Source organism: Venturia canescens, chromosome 1 (genome assembly GCF_019457755.1).
Source record: "Venturia canescens isolate UGA chromosome 1, ASM1945775v1, whole genome shotgun sequence".
Taxonomy (NCBI): domain Eukaryota; kingdom Metazoa; phylum Arthropoda; class Insecta; order Hymenoptera; family Ichneumonidae; genus Venturia; species Venturia canescens.
The window spans coordinates 22,681,725-22,699,854 of record NC_057421.1 but is presented as its reverse complement, the minus strand read 5'-3'; the positions used below and the strand labels follow the sequence as shown (position 1 = coordinate 22,699,854).

At 34.9% G+C, this 18,130-nt stretch overlaps 5 protein-coding genes and 1 long non-coding RNA gene across 6 annotated transcripts; 2 read left to right on the top strand and 4 right to left on the bottom strand.

The window, feature by feature from the left end:
* On the bottom strand, positions 1-2,690 carry Sas10 (UTP3 small subunit processome component Sas10). The gene is made up of 3 exons (XM_043434207.1): positions 2,560-2,690; positions 1,231-1,811; positions 1-929 (listed from the first exon to the last, which is right to left on the bottom strand). The coding sequence occupies exons 1-3, from the start codon at positions 2,574-2,576 to the stop codon at positions 193-195; spliced, it is 1,335 nt and encodes a 444-aa protein (XP_043290142.1). The 5' UTR covers positions 2,577-2,690; the 3' UTR covers positions 1-192.
* A 145-nt stretch (positions 2,691-2,835) lies between these two features.
* On the top strand, positions 2,836-3,912 carry mRpL20 (mitochondrial ribosomal protein L20). The gene is made up of 3 exons (XM_043434211.1): positions 2,836-2,977; positions 3,064-3,174; positions 3,567-3,912. Exons 1-3 carry the CDS (start codon positions 2,891-2,893, stop codon positions 3,813-3,815), a joined length of 447 nt encoding a protein of 148 aa, XP_043290146.1. The 5' UTR covers positions 2,836-2,890; the 3' UTR covers positions 3,816-3,912.
* On the bottom strand, positions 3,906-6,503 carry Tpi (triose phosphate isomerase). The gene is made up of 3 exons (XM_043434209.1): positions 6,296-6,503; positions 5,925-6,178; positions 3,906-4,925 (listed from the first exon to the last, which is right to left on the bottom strand). Exons 1-3 carry the CDS (start codon positions 6,402-6,404, stop codon positions 4,545-4,547), a joined length of 744 nt encoding a protein of 247 aa, XP_043290144.1. The 5' UTR covers positions 6,405-6,503; the 3' UTR covers positions 3,906-4,544.
* A 576-nt stretch (positions 6,504-7,079) lies between these two features.
* Positions 7,080-12,080, bottom strand: Set8 (SET domain containing 8). The gene is made up of 6 exons (XM_043434208.1): positions 11,683-12,080; positions 11,132-11,343; positions 10,769-10,925; positions 10,292-10,659; positions 9,849-10,039; positions 7,080-9,607 (listed from the first exon to the last, which is right to left on the bottom strand). The coding sequence occupies exons 1-6, from the start codon at positions 11,690-11,692 to the stop codon at positions 9,397-9,399; spliced, it is 1,149 nt and encodes a 382-aa protein (XP_043290143.1). The 5' UTR covers positions 11,693-12,080; the 3' UTR covers positions 7,080-9,396.
* A 1,344-nt stretch (positions 12,081-13,424) lies between these two features.
* On the top strand, positions 13,425-15,767 carry snf (U1 small nuclear ribonucleoprotein A snf). The gene is made up of 3 exons (XM_043410574.1): positions 13,425-13,583; positions 13,905-14,146; positions 14,936-15,767. The coding sequence occupies exons 2-3, from the start codon at positions 13,910-13,912 to the stop codon at positions 15,395-15,397; spliced, it is 699 nt and encodes a 232-aa protein (XP_043266509.1). The 5' UTR covers positions 13,425-13,583; positions 13,905-13,909; the 3' UTR covers positions 15,398-15,767.
* Positions 15,398-17,774, bottom strand: LOC122405642 (uncharacterized). Its single transcript, XR_006259794.1, has 3 exons — positions 17,198-17,774; positions 16,837-17,025; positions 15,398-15,643 (listed from the first exon to the last, which is right to left on the bottom strand). It is a non-coding gene; the product is annotated as an uncharacterized lncRNA (long non-coding RNA).
* Between the last annotated feature and the right edge of the window lie 356 nt (positions 17,775-18,130).

Sequence of the window (18,130 nt, the reverse complement as noted above, 5' to 3'; positions counted from 1 at the left end):
TAAGTTTCAGCATTGTTGGCATTTATTCTTCATCATTCAAACTTTGAATTAGACAAGTTTTATCTTTAAAAAACAACTCTGAACTTTTTGGGAATACTCGTTCGTATTTTCAGTGTTGATTTCAACACTAGAATTATATTATGTCGAGATTATAAATGGGATTTTTAAAAAGTGTTCAATCTACATTTTATTTTACTTAATCTTGATTCCTTTCTTGACACTAGCTTTGATACCAGAAATTTCACCAGCATAACGATTAACTTCTTTCCTGACTTCTCTGACAGCACCCTTTCTTCGGATTTTAGCTTTGCGATATTTGTTTCTGTGCTTGACTCTCGGATTCCGTTGTTCCTTCTTTCTATGAGGAGTCAAACCTTTATTTTTAGCTATTTGATAAGTTATCCCTCTCTTTTCATCTTCTTGGAGAGTTTTCTCCTCGTCGTTCGGTTCTTCATGTTCATCATGTGAGAAGATGGAATCCTCGTCCTCGATTGACTCTTCCTTGTTAACATCTCCTTCCACTAATTCAGTCATGGATTGGTCTCCTTTATCATTAATCTTAGAAGATTTCTCCTTTGACTTTGTGGGAAGCTTTTCGTTTATCAAATTGTTATCTGTAACATTGTACAGTGCTTTTCCAGCTCGTTCAGCCTCGACTATTTCTTTAACTTCAACCAACAATTTTCCTTGTCCGCTTTCTAATTGTCCGAGTAGCTGACGGTATTGTGCTAATCGTTTAATTACAGGATGCGAATTGATCGATAATCTTTTTGCTTTCAATATTAAATAGAAACTTATATTCACACAATAATTCAATATCAGTTGATATTTCATTCTCACGAAACTGACTGCTAAAGTGTCGGGACATTTGCCTCTTTCTACAAGCATCAGAAATGGAGAAAGAATGTTTTTCGCCTCTTCCATCCGTTCTGTAAAATCAAACAGACATTATTACTTTATTTAAGAAAAAAACGAAAATACAAATAACTTTTTAGCTTTTTTTGGTCTTGAGTTTTGAGTTATATTTCACCAATGTTGATCTTGGGTGTTTAAATCTATGTATCATATATAGCGACTTTTTGATTGAACAATAATAAAATATTGAAGTTGAAAAGTATTCAGAGAATGATTCATTCTTTTCATACCAAATTATAATCAATCTAATAGCAATAGTACAAGATAAACAACAATTTCGTCTCCCTCTCTTTCAACTTAAACTATAAAAATTACCTTTGAAATCTGTGACAAGGGCCCCGAATTCTGGACTTTCTTTTTGCATCAAAGCCAATTTTTCTCTCTTTCCAAGTTTACTCAAGTCTGTTTTGACAATGTGTTCGTCATCTGCTTCGCTTTCTCTACCTTCTCCAGCAGGTTGCAACAGATCAAGTCCAAAATCTGCATCATCTAGTTGTTCAGCCAATCTTTTTTGAATATTTCTTGCTTCTTTTTCTTCCATCTCAGCGATGGCCATGTCTTTACGATTTGCTGTTGCATAATCTGGGTCGACATAGTCTGTGGAATAGAATGCTCTTTTTTTCTTGCCCCATGCTCTTTCATCCGGTAAATCATCATCTTTTGGCAACCCCTCAATGTCTGAGGCCATTGAGTCTTTCTCGTCTCCATCTTCATTATCCATTTCATCTTCGTCTTCCAATCCATAAACTTCATCTTCACTGTCAAAGTTTTCTAAAGTTCTTTTTTTCCTAACTTTTTCCAGTAAACGACGTTCGTTATCAGAATATTCATCTTCAGAGTCTGTCACATTTTCAGAATCATATTTGATGTCCTCGTCTTCAGGATCATTCTTAAATCTAGAACGAAGAGATACAATAATACATTAATTTACTCATTAGCAGCAATAATGCTTCAAGCTCTCAATTATTTTCTTATATGTATATAGTGTCAAATGTTTTATTTGGTAAGTAGGAACCTGCGAATACCTCTCCCATTACAATCATGACCTTTGAACAATCTTTTTCCTTGCAAATAATAAATAGAACGCCAATAGATATTTCCAAAAAAATTCAATTTATATGAAGCTATAACAATTTATGTAAATGTTCATTAGACAGAAAAAAAGGTTTGAAGTTCAATTTTTTTTTAACATGTATTTGTATAATTGTATTTGAATATGTTTCATTTTCTTAAAACACAAACAATTTGATTAACTTATATATTACAACTTATATATTACAATGAAGTGAAAATTTCAAATCCACTTATAAACAAAAAAAAGAAAATTAAGAAGATTGTGTATCATTTTCTTCTACCCGTAATGATCGAATGATAGTGTTATGACAATCATAATAAGAAAGTACCAATTTATGTATTTTTATTAGAATTTATTGCTCAAATTTATCATTCAAGTATTTCGAATATTTTCATAATATGTAAATTAAATAATTCATTTAATGAAATATAGATACTTCAATTATATTTTTAATTTTCAGAAGCAACAAACAATTGCTAGGTTAGGTCGACTGATTAACAACTCGGAAACTATTTTCTTATACATTTTTGTAAATAGTTAATTTTATAACATTAAATAAAATAACATGCCGTTTTTTGCTGCTCATTTTGAGTGTCAATTATTGGAACTTGATAAATACGGGACTTGCTCCTTTATCGTGCAGCTGTGCAGCTTTTCCACGTGTGTACTATAAATTAAACTACCCAATGGCGTTGCCAATGGTACTATCGTATTGTTCCGAAAGCAGCGACATAGGCACATAGCGCTAAAAACCGCAACTCCGACATTTTTAACCTTAAAATGTTTTTTGTAACCTAGCGTATAACGATACTCGCGAATTTCACACTTCGCCGGTCAGAAATAATTCAACAAAGTAATAAGATTGATTGTCAATTAACACATTCGTGTTAATTTTGAACAATGGTTTTCCGTTCACTTACACTTTTCGCCCGGAACAGGGGACCCGATGAATTTTGGAGAAAAAGAAAGATTTTTCGGATTGCTCAAGTATGTTGTAAAATTCTTCTTCGTTTCAGATTTTTTACTTTTATATTTATATAGTTTATACCATTTTTCACGTCATTTTTTTCTAGCATTTTGCAGGTCGTCGGAGAAATTGTTACACAAATGCAATTCGTGCTGTACATCGTGCTCTGACAAATGCAACAATTGGCAGAAAATTGAAGAAACTACAAATGAAAGAGGTAAGAATTATCTCTGAAAAAAATAATTAATTTTCTGGAAAAGTTTATTCGACTTAGATAACACATTTTTCAGAAAATTCAAATTAGTGGTGTACAAGAAAAATTTGTTGCCAAATTTTCATTTGTTAAATGAGTAACATTTGGAAGTTTTGTATTTTCTTCAGTAACTCCAACTTTTTTATATTTTGTTTGACTAGGATTCTGACAGTCTACTTCCATGGATTTAATAATAGAAAATAATCAATGTCTCTTTGAAGATGTTATATATTCAAAGTTATTTCTTATTCATTTCACTCCAAACATATTCTTATTGTAATCAAGATCAGCAATGTGTCAATACGAATCTTGTTTGTTCCGTTTTCCACATTTGAATGACATAAAATATATTTCAGCTTTGGCAGTGGCGACTGACAGCAGCGTGTGAAGAGCATGGAATAACGCCTTACATTTTATTAGTGGGTTTGGGTAGATGCGACATTCTTCTAAACAAGAAAACTCTGGTAGATTTGGCAATATGGGAGCCCCGAACCTTTAAATCATTGACAAACATAGCATGTGCAAGGACAAAAGCAGACGGCCTGAACATTGTGAGTCATTTGGATTTCCCAGCAGGTGTTGTGACCCGAGGGATGCTCAAGTGAATGAGCCCTAAAATGTTAAATAAATAGTAAAAATCCACCAAAAAACGAAATTATGTAAGAAAAAATTGATAAAAAAAAATAAATCATTTGTATTGTGCGCACTTGAGTTTTATTTCATCAAGTCACAGTATAATCTGTACGTAACATGATTTTTATAGATTACAACAGCAGTAACAACGATATAATCTTAATTCATTGATCCTCCATTCGAAAGCCACTCTTGAATCACCAGGACTAGAGGTTGGTAGTGATAGAAAGAAAAAGAATCAAAAAATGCTTCTCATAAAATAGTCAAGGATTTTTAAAAGAGAAAGAAAATCGTTGAAATTATGCGCGACAGAACTGAGGATTTCAGCATAAATATTTTTCTTTATCGAGCTAATTGCTTTGAGTTTTTGTTCATGTAATTCTGATCCCTGGCTCGAGGAGCCTTGCAAACTTTACGATTCACGAAAAAGAAAAGATCAAATTAATTATCGCTAATTACGATGATAGATCGCAATACACAGAGGCAATAAAAATCATTCGCGGCAGATAGAGCCTAATGATTTTTTTCCTGCACATTAATTTGCGTTTCCTCATACTAGCCATTGCTTTGATCGTTGACTATAAGGATGTAATCAATATCGGTGGTAACGATGATAAAGAATCATTAAACGATATTCGAGAACTGTAAATGACGGGAATAGAGGGCGACAATAAAATATTGCCTGTTGAGTATTTTGTTGCTTATTGCTTAGCGTTGACAATTTGTACGAAATCTGGCTTTAACGAAGCTCCGCCAACGAGGAACCCGTCAATATCTTTTTCCTTGGCAAGATCTTTCGCGTTGCCAGCTGTGACTGAACCTCCGTAAATAATTCTTAAAGATTCGGCGACCTGAGGACTTATGTTTTTCGCGAACCACGCCCTCAATTTGTCATGAACTTCTTGAGCTTGTTGCGGTGTGGCAGTTTTTCCAGTTCCAATCGCCCATACAGGTTCGTACGCGAGAACAACGTTGTCCCAGGATTTGATCTTGTCCGCGATCGCTTTCGTTTGACGGAACACTACTTCTTCTGTTTTTCCTGCTTCCCGTTCTTCCAACAGTTCACCAATACACGCGATTACCTGAAAATTATAAAATTTTCGTCACTTCAAATACGAACGCATAACACCATATGACCTCATTGATATTCTTCCATATTCGATTATATTTCCGAATTTTCATTTTTGGAAATTCGTAAAATTGCTTTTTGTAGTAAAAAATTGTAAACTCTCTGGAACAGTACTGTTCAAGAACAAAATTTTGGTATTTCATAATGATGCAAACTTCATCATCTTTTCATATTTCGTGCAATAATTGCATTATCTATGAAATCATATACAATTTTTTCAACACGCATCAATAAAAACAACAATAGAAACTTATTCAGATTTCAGAATAGCAATTTTCTTCAAATTCGAAGCTACATTCTTTAAATTTGAGTTAATATTAATCTAAAAATTATAATGAAGTCACATCAACAATGTCAGTGAATAACTCTTTCAAAAGAGCCTCCTGTGAAATAGTATATCCGTCTGTATACCTAAACTGAGTTTGTTAATCAAGTCAAAGTAATTATAAATTCATGTTGATGAGCGACAAATTCATGTTGATGAGCAACAATTAATTTAAATTGACGAACAATTATTCCACATCAAGAATACACCTACACATATATGCTTAAAAAAACTACATTTTTGCAATACAACATGATTATTACCATTCTTATAAATTTTCAACCGAAAGAATTACTGTTAAAAAATTGTTTTTCAGACTTTCAAATGATTGACGATAAGAAAATTTTACAAGAAAAACAGATCTTGTAACACTCAACAAAAATAAGACTTGGAATGAAATACACAATCAAATGAAGCATTTTGAATGAAAAATATGACCTTGAAATTCTAAAAAGGTCATAAGCGGTGCATCAAGTTTTTTTAACTATGGAAGAATCTGAGATTCAATTGACCAGAAAAAATTATCTATGCCGTCTGAAAATACCATTAATAGATAACTCCAAGTCCATTTAACAATATTTTCGATTAATTTTCAAAGAACTATTTTTATTGTTGTGAATATTTTACCTTGACTCCAGCTTCGAGGCAGTGGGCAACTTTTTCGGCAATCAATTCGTCTTTTTCACCAAAAACGTTACGGCGTTCGGAATGTCCAAGAATGACCCAGGGTACTTCGTTATCGACAAGCATAGCCGGGCTTATTTCTCCGGTGAACGCGCCCTTGGGTACTTTGTACGCGTTTTGTGCGCTCACAGCAATTGTGCTTGGCAAAATGCTCTTTGCGTATGCCAAATAGATCGAGGGTACACCCACGACAACCTCTATAAATAGGTTGTTTAACAATAGAACAAAAATTCCCAGATAAAATAAATCTACATAAAACAAGTGTTTTCGAAATTATTTATTTTCGAATGAATGAGGTATGAAACCGTACTCACCAACGTTGGGGTCGAGTGGTCCAGCTTTGAGAAAAGCGACAATTTCATCGATCTCTTTCTTAACTCCATTCATCTTCCAGTTACCGCCAACGAAAAATTTGCGCGACATTTTTGTTTTTGGAATTAAATCGCAATTCAAATATGTAAAAGAGTACGGGATACAAGTGCTCTTGATCGCTGCCGAGAGAAGACTGATCGCTACTTAACCCTATGACCTTCACGTGACATCGATCACGTACATACATGCGTGCAGTTGTGGCCAGCCAGACCAGACACATCTCTCGAATATCATCCGATCGCAGCGCCATTTGGGCTGTCATGGGGGAAAATATGAAATTGAACGATGACGCAATGCTAACCGACGCCGGTTAAAAAGTCGGAGGGAAAGTTTAATCAGTGTAATCTTTTTTGCAATATATAAATTTATAGGTGCTTTCTCATCAGTAATACAAGAAAAAATCTAAACTCAAAAGGAGAAAAAGATTTTTTTCGGATAATTTATCGAGTTATGGACAAATATGAAAACTTCAACAATTGATATTGAGACCCAGTTCTTTTAAATAATTTTATGACACTTTGAGTTATTTTAGTCTTCATGGTAAAAATTTCTGCAATTCCTGACATATATGTTATCATTCAAGATGTATCGAGTTTGGAAAATTACAGGATCACTTCCAGGTAAACGGATAAAACATTATGTTTGTCCATTTTTTTTTACTTCCTTCATCATGAATATCAATAAGGTAAGGGAAGAATATTTTGATTGAGTTCATAACTGAAAAAATCTCATACAATCGTTCTTTATTCGCAAAGGGCTGTAACGTAAAAGACAGAAAATCGGTGCTCCGTTACTGGGTTGACAATACATATATCCATATAAATATACGCAGGTATAGACATACATTGTTTGGCAATTGCGCCATTACAATCCTCCAATTTACTACAGATAACATTACTGGAAGTAGTGAATGTAAAAAAAAAAATGATAAAGTTTACGGAGAATATTTTAATAATAGAAACACATCGGGATTGTAACTATTACACGATAAGACAATAAAATGATTAGAAAAATCGAATTTGACCTTTGATCCATCGTGAACAAATTTGTGTGATTCTCAAGGTACTTTCCTGCATAAATTAATTTTAATATTTACATAAAACTTTGTTGAAATTGTTCATTGTTTTTCACCGCAGAGTTTTATAGTGAATGATGAATTTTGAAAACAGGGCAAGGTGTGTTTTAAAATAGTCTTAATTGATTTACTTTTACAATTTTCTATATATGAATAGCTATATTTAAAGGGATTACATTTTTGTTCATAAATGAAACAATACGCACAAAATCAACAGGATAACGATGACGGAGGGTGTGAGATTTTAAACTTTTAAAATCGTCTCTTTTTCATCACGTATTACTCACGTTTCACCAACGAAACTTAACAAACAAGCTTGGCAGTCTTTTCGGTAGTCACATAAAAATCTCTACACCCTCGAATCGTCAAACGAAGCACGTTAATACATTTTTTAGTTTTTGCTTGCTTTTTTGGCAGTGTCTAGCAATGAAAGAACTCCATTGGACGATCGTCTAAATTACTTCAGGGACTAATTTAATCACCGAGACTCGAAACTCCGAGTACCGTAAGCTGCTTAATAGTACAGAGAGACGGAGAACATGACAATTGCGATAGAAAAAAATTCGAATTGTCGTGTCTCGGAAACAGTCAAATTACTCGATCAAATTAATTTCTACATTTATCTCGTACGCAAATTTCCATATGTTATTAATTATGTCGTATTTTTAATTATATTTTCAATCAAATACTAGTACTGTTCACATGAAAAATCATTGAATAAAGTTGTATTGATTACTGACTAACGACGATGAGTCATTGAGAAAGTTTACTTTTTTCGAATTGCAATATAAAAATTCATAACGTTAAATTAAAAACAATATATTTAACGAAGACCAATTCAGACCAGTTGTCAAAGTTTTTTCATTCCAATTTTATTCTAACAAGGGTGATTCTCGGGTTTTATTATTGTTAATTATAATTTATTCAATAAATAAAATTTCTAGTCCCCGACTCTGCTGTCATATCGAAAATAGTATTATTTGTCACGGAGATTTGCATTTTTTTCTTCCGTTAATTTTCAATGACAGTTACGAGGGCGAACACATCTAGCGACAAGGCATTTTTCGTACCGGTAAATCTGCTATTATACAGTATAGATATGAAAAAATGAGAATTTTTTTCACGAAGACGAATCCGTACTTCCTTTTGCTATCGGAATCGAGAAAGTAAGACTTTGCGCGTTATTTACTACTTAAGTTGGACTAAACCTACGTAAAAAAAATACGATGATTCTACGTTTGTAACGGCGATAGGAATGAAAAAGGTGGGACATTCATCTATCATTATATTGGGAATGAACAAAATGATAAAAGTTTGAGGCTTTTGAAAGGTACGTCTTCATACTGTGAATATAAAATCTTTATCCTTTTTCAATTATTTTCTCGTTACACATTCGCCGGGACTTCAATTAAACGTACTTGAATAAAAATTATGCAGTAGACGCATTCCTCATGATGATTTATACAGAGTCACGACTGTTTTTCTCCACCACGTCAGTCGTCAGTCATTCGAGCATTAAGGACAATTTCGTGGTATAATAGTGCCCAAAAAATTGTGAAATTTCGATTCTCAAACGTGTAAAATAATTTTATTTTTTTCAATCATATGCGCTTTTTTAAAAAGATTGAAAATAAATTGAAATTTAAACTGAAATTATTAAATGGAATGAAAGATTCTTCAATTCGAAGTGTTGTCTTTTAAAGTAATATTTTTTGTAAAAGATAAAAATTCAATTTTTCTTACACACCCCTATCATAAATGAGTTCTTGTATGTTTTGAACATGCTTCTACCTTTTTTCGTGTAAAATATCTCAGTGAAATGCAAAAAAAGTTAAAAAGCTCACTCTCTTAAAGGTTACTACAGTTTGGATCAATTTCACATTTTGGACACGACTCTACAAAATAGTAGCCTGATAATGCTCAGAAGAATAAACTAAATTTAATATCAAGTTATTCGGAGAATATTGACTATAACGCAAGCCAAGGATGATTGCGGATTGCTTCACGACTGCGGTCGCCGTAATCGTAAGTTACCTCGACTCCTATCGGTATATCCTCTTTTGCAGTGAGTACGAGATGGGGCACTGAAGCGACATCCACGACACGAGCTATAAGGTTTCCGTTTCGAGAATGGTTTACTAACCTACCGAGTTTTTCTGTTTCTGCTGTCGCGTCCACGCTGAAAAAAAACATTTACTTATTAATTGAATCCACACTTTTTTGTTCCGATCCGATTCAAATTTTTCATTTTTTAATGTAAAAATTTAGTCGACAAAATTAGGCCTGTGTGGAACGTTTCTCAGAGCAATGTAAATCAGAGTAATTTAGAAGGTTGAATTCTTTAAAAAATGACTCGTTTTCAATCCGTCGCTTCTTATTATTTTTCTCTGAATATGAGGCTACAAATATTCAAAATTTACCAGTACTGCTGACCACGATGCTGAAAATAATACATGTAACAACCAGTGTTTTGATCCTGAGCATAAATTGCTTCGCGCTTTTTCGCAGTTACTTGATCGACTAAATCACCGATGTATTCGATGACGAACTCCCCTTTGTTGAATGTTCGTGTTGTCACTACGCCTCGACCTTTCCCTACGAAGTGTCGTACCTGCAGCAAAAAAACAAGGGAATTATAATACAGCTGTTCTCTTTAATACATGTTGCGGTTAATATTTTAGTACGTTCATTGAAATGCATGAAAATTTTGTTGCTCATTAACAATTTATAGAAAGTTAGAAGTACAAGGTAAAAACGCAATATTCAATTGATTCAATCAATTCTTGGAGATTGGGTTGAACAAAAAAATAATAAGATAATAAAATTTCAAAAAACAATTTTTTTTTAACGAGTTCTTGTTTACCTCCAAACCATCTTCAACCTGACAAACAACTTTGTTCTCAAGATCACGTTGTTTTTCTTCAAGGACTGTTTTTTTGCTTTTTCTGACGCTCCGCCTGACAGGGAAATATTCTGAAACTTTGTGATTTGTTTTGGATTCTAATGTAGAATCGACTGTGCAAGGTCCGATGTTTGAATTATATTTCAGTTTTCCTCGTCCACGACCGGCTGGTTTTTTGACAATTCTCAGAATAGGGGAGTGCACGAGAGGGGACTTTTTCTCAACCTCGTCGATTGTTTCTTTAATGTCAGTATCGTCTGGTTGCACATTTGGCATATTTATCCGATGAGGCGTTGGTGGATTCCGGCATGGTACAGCCACCGGAGTTTCTTTAACATTACATAATGACTTTTCATTAATTCAACTTTTCTTCTAACAAATTTTGTTGTAAGAAGATATTCCAAGTTTTTATTGCAAATTTTAAAAAATTCATCGAACCATCTGTTTTGAATAACTCGTTAATTTCTGAATGATCATCAACAGGTTCTTCCACTTTGATATTTCCACCATTGTAATGTTCTGTTTCTCCAAGCAGTTCAGTGTTTTGCTTGGTCCTAAGAGTTTTAACTTCAAGAATTCCATTTTCCTGTTGTTCCTATTTTAAAAAAAACCCATTTCTAATAACATTTGCCTATGTTACCAACACTTTTTTAGTTCTGATTAATTTTCAGTTTGAAATTTTATATATCAATGAGTTAATTTGATTGCCAACAATAATTTATTGATGGTATTTTTGTTATTACAGTGAGAGTCTGATCACAGTCGTTGGTAATAATAAAAATGAGAATAGCTTTTACTCACCTGAGCCCTAAAAAAGGAAGTTATGCGAATGGGTGATTTTTCTAGCCGTGTTCGTCCTCGTGCTATGTCAGGAGATTTTTGATTATGAACTTTTACTGTTCCATCCAATTTAGATTCTTTTCTCATAGGAGAAACAACAGAATTGAGTGTGCCGTTGAATGCAGAATTTTTGGAGTATCCGGACCCAGAGGTCGGAGCACGTTTTCTTCTGCCTATTATTAGAAACAGGTAAAAAGGGAAAGGATAGTTCAGAAATAGAAAAAAAATGGCGTTCGGATAAGTTAATTGAGCTGTGAAGATATAGCTAGTCGAATTGATACAAAAAATCGTGAAAATTCACTCAAACTCTGCACGAAAATCAATAAAATCGATAGAAGAATGTTTCTCAAATCACGAGTACACCAGATTTGACAGAAATCACTCACAATTTTCAAATTTTTTTTTTCAACATTGGGAAAGCACAAGTCGTTCCATTTCAAAACATAACCTCCGTAAATATGATTCAAATGAATATAATTTGAATGAAGAAGCGTAAAACCGGTAACTCTTACCTTTAACCATTTTGAGGATGATTAAGGATTTTCCAATTTTTTCGTTCGCCTGCCAAGCGTCGCGCGATAATGTTTTCTAAGTCACGAGAAAGCGAGTTCCGATCTAGTCATAGAACGTATTCCAAGTTAATAGCGTTAGCACGCCCATTCCGACATGTCGTTGCGATACAATTTTCTATCGTTGTTTGTCACTTTTCACAATTGTTATAGGCGTCGATGCATTTATCAAAACTTCCAATGAACGAATTGTGCACTAAAAAAATGTATTATTGGAAAACTTATTTGTAAATTTTAAGTTTTTCTGGGTTGAAATTTGTAAGACACTTTTTTATTATTTTATAACACGCGAATAAACGCGACGCGCACGATCGAGCGAGCATCGATGTCATATATATGTATGATGAACCTTTTTATTCTATGGCGATTCGCAGCTTCCTAATCTCGCCGCTACGCGATCAAACCGTCGAGACTCGCAGGGACGTTTCTCATAAGTAAATTAGCCTTCCGTTTTTATATAATAATATAATCTAGGATGTGGTTTATGGCATAGTCACAAAGCACAAAACTGCAGAAGACGAAATCCAAAGATCGGTTTCCTCATCCCTATACTCGGCGTAGGGATCCCCTTAACCGACCATCTACCATAATTCTACCTTTCCTACCTAACTTCCTCTCATCCTATTATTACTTCGGCACGTCTGCCAACCGTCAAGGCAACAACCACGCCGCGGTTCGGCGTAAAAACGAGACAGAGGCAAAAAGTAGACTAGGGGCGGGTTGTTCCAACTTCTAGGTAGCTTATCTGGCGAGGGTAGGGAGTAGATTGGCCGAAAATGGCCGCTGTCACTATTTCCGGTCGGCCAAAGTCACTAGCCGAAAAAAATGGGGTAAGATAGTTGTAGAAACAAGGCACAGATGTCGCAATAAGCTTTTTCGTCGATAAATTCGGAAATTACAGTTTCGGCGGCAGGGATTCTCATTCTCATATGAATTCATACGATAGATATGCATCCGAGACTTGTTTTGGCAGTTATACGTCATCTTGACATTTAAGGTTATGATCCCCAAAGTGTGTTGATGCATGCGGAGTGTAAAATTCATGAATGAAAATAATTAGTTAAAAGTGGAAGGAGTTTATTATCAATGACGCGATTAATATGTGTTTAATAATAATAATGATGATGGTGATATTTTTTCGTAGAACTTGTGATATATGAAATGGCAGGGTGTCAGTACATCACCGAGCAATTGGATCCGGCATTGTTCGCGTATATAATAGATATATAGATATATATATAGATAATAGATATACGCGAACAATGCCGGATCCAATTGCTCGGTGATGTACTGACACCCTGCCATTTCATATATCACAAGTTCTATCACTGCATCAACACACTTTGGGGATCATAACCTCAAATGTCAAGATGACGTATAACTGCCAAAACAAGTCTCGGATGCGTATCTATCGTATGAATTCATATGAGAATGAGAATCCCTGCCGCCCAGACTGTAATTTCCGAATTTATCGACGAAAAAGCTTATTGCGACATCTATGCCTTGTTTCTACAACTATCTTACCCCATTTTTTTCGGCTAGTGACTTTGGCCGACCGGAAATAGTGACAGCGGCCATTTTCGGCCAATCTACTCCCTACCGCCGCGAACTGTGTCCCTCTGCTGCTGTTTTAGAGAACTGAGATAAAATTACGCAAATTACGAATCTTACGAATCACCCTTACCTTCATGTGCATTAGTTTAAACCACGGCGTAATAAGAAGCCGGGACGGCATTATGCATAACCTAAAAAATTGAATCTAACCAAGTTTTGCGTTTGTAAACATAACTTCGTTTCTTTTTGAATAAATCCACTTTCCGTTGGAGAGTTCCATTACATATAAAGTAATTATTTTTTGTAGAATTTTCTAATGATTAGTACATTTTTCTATTTCAGTGATCGAATGAGTAATTTTCCTAGAAGCGTTTCTATACCAAATCACATACCGTGAGCGTTGAATTTTTACCGATCTTGTTCGTTCATTCCAACCTCACTGTTTAAAGCGTCGTTTTTCGCTGAAAATATATTACCGATCATTTTATTTTGGAGATGCATCGCTTTCTTACTCGTTTTAATTACTCATTAGCGAATACAAATGGTTCTAATACAATTTATTTGATCGCATTGAAAATTTTATGTAAAATAATTGAATATTTTCATTGCAGTCACAATGGATATTCGTCCAAATAATACGATATACATAAACAACCTTAATGAGAAGATTAAAAAAGACGAGCTAAAGAAATCGCTTTATGCAATATTCTCACAGTTTGGTCAAATACTTGACATTATTGCCCTAAAAACATTGAAAATGCGTGGTCAAGCTTTTGTGATTTTCAAAGAAATCGCTAGTGCTACAAATGCGCTCAGATCGATGCAAGGATTTCCATTTTACGACAAACCAATGGTAAGTTTTTTCTTTTTTCAATGTATTAAATGTTTATGCATATATAACCAATTTTTTCTTTGACTCCAAGTTTAGTTTTGAAATATTAACTGTCATGATTATTGAAACCCTGTGCCAAATCAATGAAGATGTTATCCCATAAGCTTTAAATTTATATTACTAAATTCGGACAATTTTTGTTTTGCTAATCCTTATTTCCCCCATATTTTTGGATCCAATTTTGAATATGTAAGATGCGTTGGAAAGTTTTAGTCAGGATTAAAATTTGACATATTCTGTTAAGACGTAAACTTTGAAATAGCAATGTCTGTTGAAAAACCAGTTTCTACGATTTAGAATGTTTGCATTGAGGTTTTTTCATTACACATATACTTTTCTTGCTCAGTGTTAGAGAAACAAATGATTTGCTCGTTTTTCGCATAGCATAATTTTTTTATAATTCATTTTTTATTTGATGAGAACTGAGAGGAGTGATAGAATTTTGACAGAAGCAGAAGATCTATCGCATTTCTCAATTATTTTTATTCACAAGCTTTCGTTATAACGATTCAATATAATTGACAAAATATGTTATCAAAGCTTTTATTCCACACAGTATTTATGCAATGACTTAAGTTGTTTGCGTTGTAATGAGAAAAAAATCTATATGAAATTCACAGAAATGAAGAAACATTCAGTAAATGAGTTTTCACAGTTGTAAATTAAATATTTGCACTCGAATTAAGAAGTAAACCTGTTTGTAGGTGAGGGTGTTGTAAAATATTGTTAACATGTACTATCGTTTCACAGAGGATACAGTATTCAAAAACGGATAGCGACGTGATAGCAAAGATAAAGGGAACGTTCGCGGAAAGACCAAAGAAACCGAAGCGCATGCCAGCGTTACAGGAAGAGGAGCCAAAACGAACGAAAAAACGTTCGAAGGATCAGTCGAAAAATTCGCAAACGGCTGGTTATCATCCGAGCAGCGTAACGCCACACGCGGCTATAATAAATACTGCTGTACCGGAACAGCCACCTAATCAAATTCTCTTCCTCACGAATTTACCGGACGAAACAAGCGAAATGATGCTTTCGATGTTGTTCAATCAATTCCCCGGCTTTAAAGAAGTACGTCTTGTACCGAATCGTCACGACATAGCGTTCGTCGAGTTTGAGAACGAGGTACAGTCCGGTGCAGCCAAGGACGCTCTTCAAGGTTTCAAAATAACCCCGTCCCACGCAATGAAAATATCCTTCGCCAAAAAATAATAAATTCACATTCGATCATTGTAAAAAATCATATCTACGACCAACTTATACAACACACTGGTATCTACTTATTAGCACTTCGGTTTTTTCGCTCGAACTCGCTGTAAAAATCCATACACAAGCTTGGTTTTTTCATTTTCGCATACATCATTTCCGTGAAAATAGTGGAAGATCGATTTGTTAAAATAATTATTTTTCGATCTTGATGAGCGTTAGTTCGGTCGTCAGTGTCTCTGTCATTCCCATCTGAAAGTTGGATAAAATTGATGTAATTTCTCTTTGATTACTGTGTCGTAGCATGGACATTTGCTCTGGTTTCACAAGTATAGGAAAAAAATCATCGGATTTGAATAAAATAAGTAATTTCTAATGTTCTATAGCAAGTAATTGTGAGTGAACGCAGATCCTAAGCTCCCCATATCTTTCATAGATTGAACCAAACTTTTTATTCTTACACAATTTTTTTATATCCAATTGCGGTGAGTGTGTCTCACAATAGCAAGAGTTAGATACGAGTTGGCGACGCTGAAGGGGGCTCTCGTGCTCCCTTCACGATAATCACCCATTCGGTTTTTCCCACGAAACTAAACAGGACGTTCGTTTTATTCGTCTACGGAACGTGTTTCCACGCATTCATACGATGTTCTATTTATTGTTTCACACACCTGTCTATAAACATTGAATTATAAAACTGAAACGGTGAATGCGAGAGTATTCCGTTAATTATTAAGGCGATGTAATTTTTCTCAATAGTAAAGTTCGCAGTGTATCATCTTCAAATTATAAGTTCATAGTTTTGTTAACTCAAATTGGAATTTTCGCACCTTTTTCTGTTGCTCAATTGTCCCCTTCTAATAATGTAAATTTTCATTCGATAAAAGCTAGCTATATTTTTTATGAGCAGTACAGGTAACCTTAGACGACTGGGAAGTTTATAAGGATTCAGTATTATACGTATGAATTTTATTGCATCAGATACGCGATTTACTGCCTATGTACCATCCTGACTAAACGAATCGTTAAAACATTGGGATAGCAAAAAAAGTGCCTCGTATATCGGGGAGGATGACTTAATTAAGCCTCTTTTCTACATCTTGAAATTAAGAGGATGGATCAGTTGGTATATCGCAACCGTGAGTGCGAGAGAGATAGCTGCAAATTTCGAAATCGAAATTCTTTGACAGTTTGACCGATTAAAAAAAGGCTCTGTCAGTCGATTTTTGCCATCGTCCTGCGTAGGCTGACAGAGCCTTTTTTCAATCGGTCAAACTGTGTCAAAGAATTTCGATTTCGAAAATTTCAAGTGAGGTTAGTCGACTGATCCATACTCTTAAGTCAATTTTTATTTTATGAATGAACGGCAGACGAAAGAGCTATCAATGTACTTGTCCCGAGACTCTACCGAGTCTCTTGATGTAAAACGGGCAATGCCCACTCACAGGCACGAGGAGGGTCGTCGGCCAGTATCAAAAAATAGATTTTTCATCCGAAATATATGGAGACACGTAGCAGGTAGCCGAGCAGGCTCGTTCGAAACTGAAATTTCTCATTCGTTGGCCTTCAATGATGAAATCGACTGTACACGACCACCCGCTGTCTTGACTGTCTTCACCCGACTTGACAGCACGCTTCAGTATTATCCGTTTGTCACGGAAATCGTTCGGGATGCAATGAAAAAATTTTCGGAGCGATAATTCCTTTTCACATCATATAATTAGCGTCAGAATTATTCATTTTCATTAACGTATATCGGCATGTATATATCCATATAGCAGATTGCGATATAGTTTGTATATTTACATGACTGTCGATTGAATTTTCCGAGTGACCGACAACAATTGATAAGCGGTGGGTGTATGGCTTCCACGATAAACTCGAACGAGATCAATTCCGGGATGGGTGATCGCTTTGACGTGTGCACTGCCTTCGCGTGGCGTTCGCTGAACGAAAGTGCGTTTATGTGCATGATTGTATTCGATATTGATAACGACAAAGCACCCAAAATGACGCATAGCTGGGTTCAGTTGTCTAGATCGAATTCGATCGTGCACGCAATCGCCTTGATTAGCTGCTGAGTTTCTGATGGTCCCGATCACCGCCCTTGGCCTGGCTTTTCAGCATTTTTAGCCCCCTGTGAAAATACCATCATGAAAAAGAGTGACAGAGGAACAGGAACGGTGAAGTAACGGAAAAGGTGTGGTTGAAGCGATGGCCGGTAGGGTTTGGTGAAAACAAGAAAGGTTATACGCAGAAGCGATACAAATAAGAGAAATTATGAGTTTTCCCAGTCGTTGGCGTATTTTTCATTTGTAATGTTCACAAATCGAATAGTCGACGATTGTTTCAATGCAAACAGGCTGCTCACTTTTTGTTCGTTGTTCAAAGGAAAAATTAATTTTAAGGCTATGACGCATGCGCGATGAACAAACTAAATGGCGGGTATGCCACTCGGAAGCTCATGCTCAAGTCCAAATATGTTTGATCAACAGATTTTCTCCGACGTTGATGAAAATCAGTTATAGTTTTGGTATAGGATAAGGGACTTTTGAACCGAGATTAAAGTTAAAAAAATTCTAGTAGTATGGAGTGTTTTAACACCACAGTTGTTGAAACACTATTTTTATTGTTAGTGCGATTAATGATGCTGAAAAATTTCGATGAAAATTGAAATATCATGAGAATAAGGTGTTCTCATGAATTCAATGATTTTTAATGTATACTAAAAAATAAATT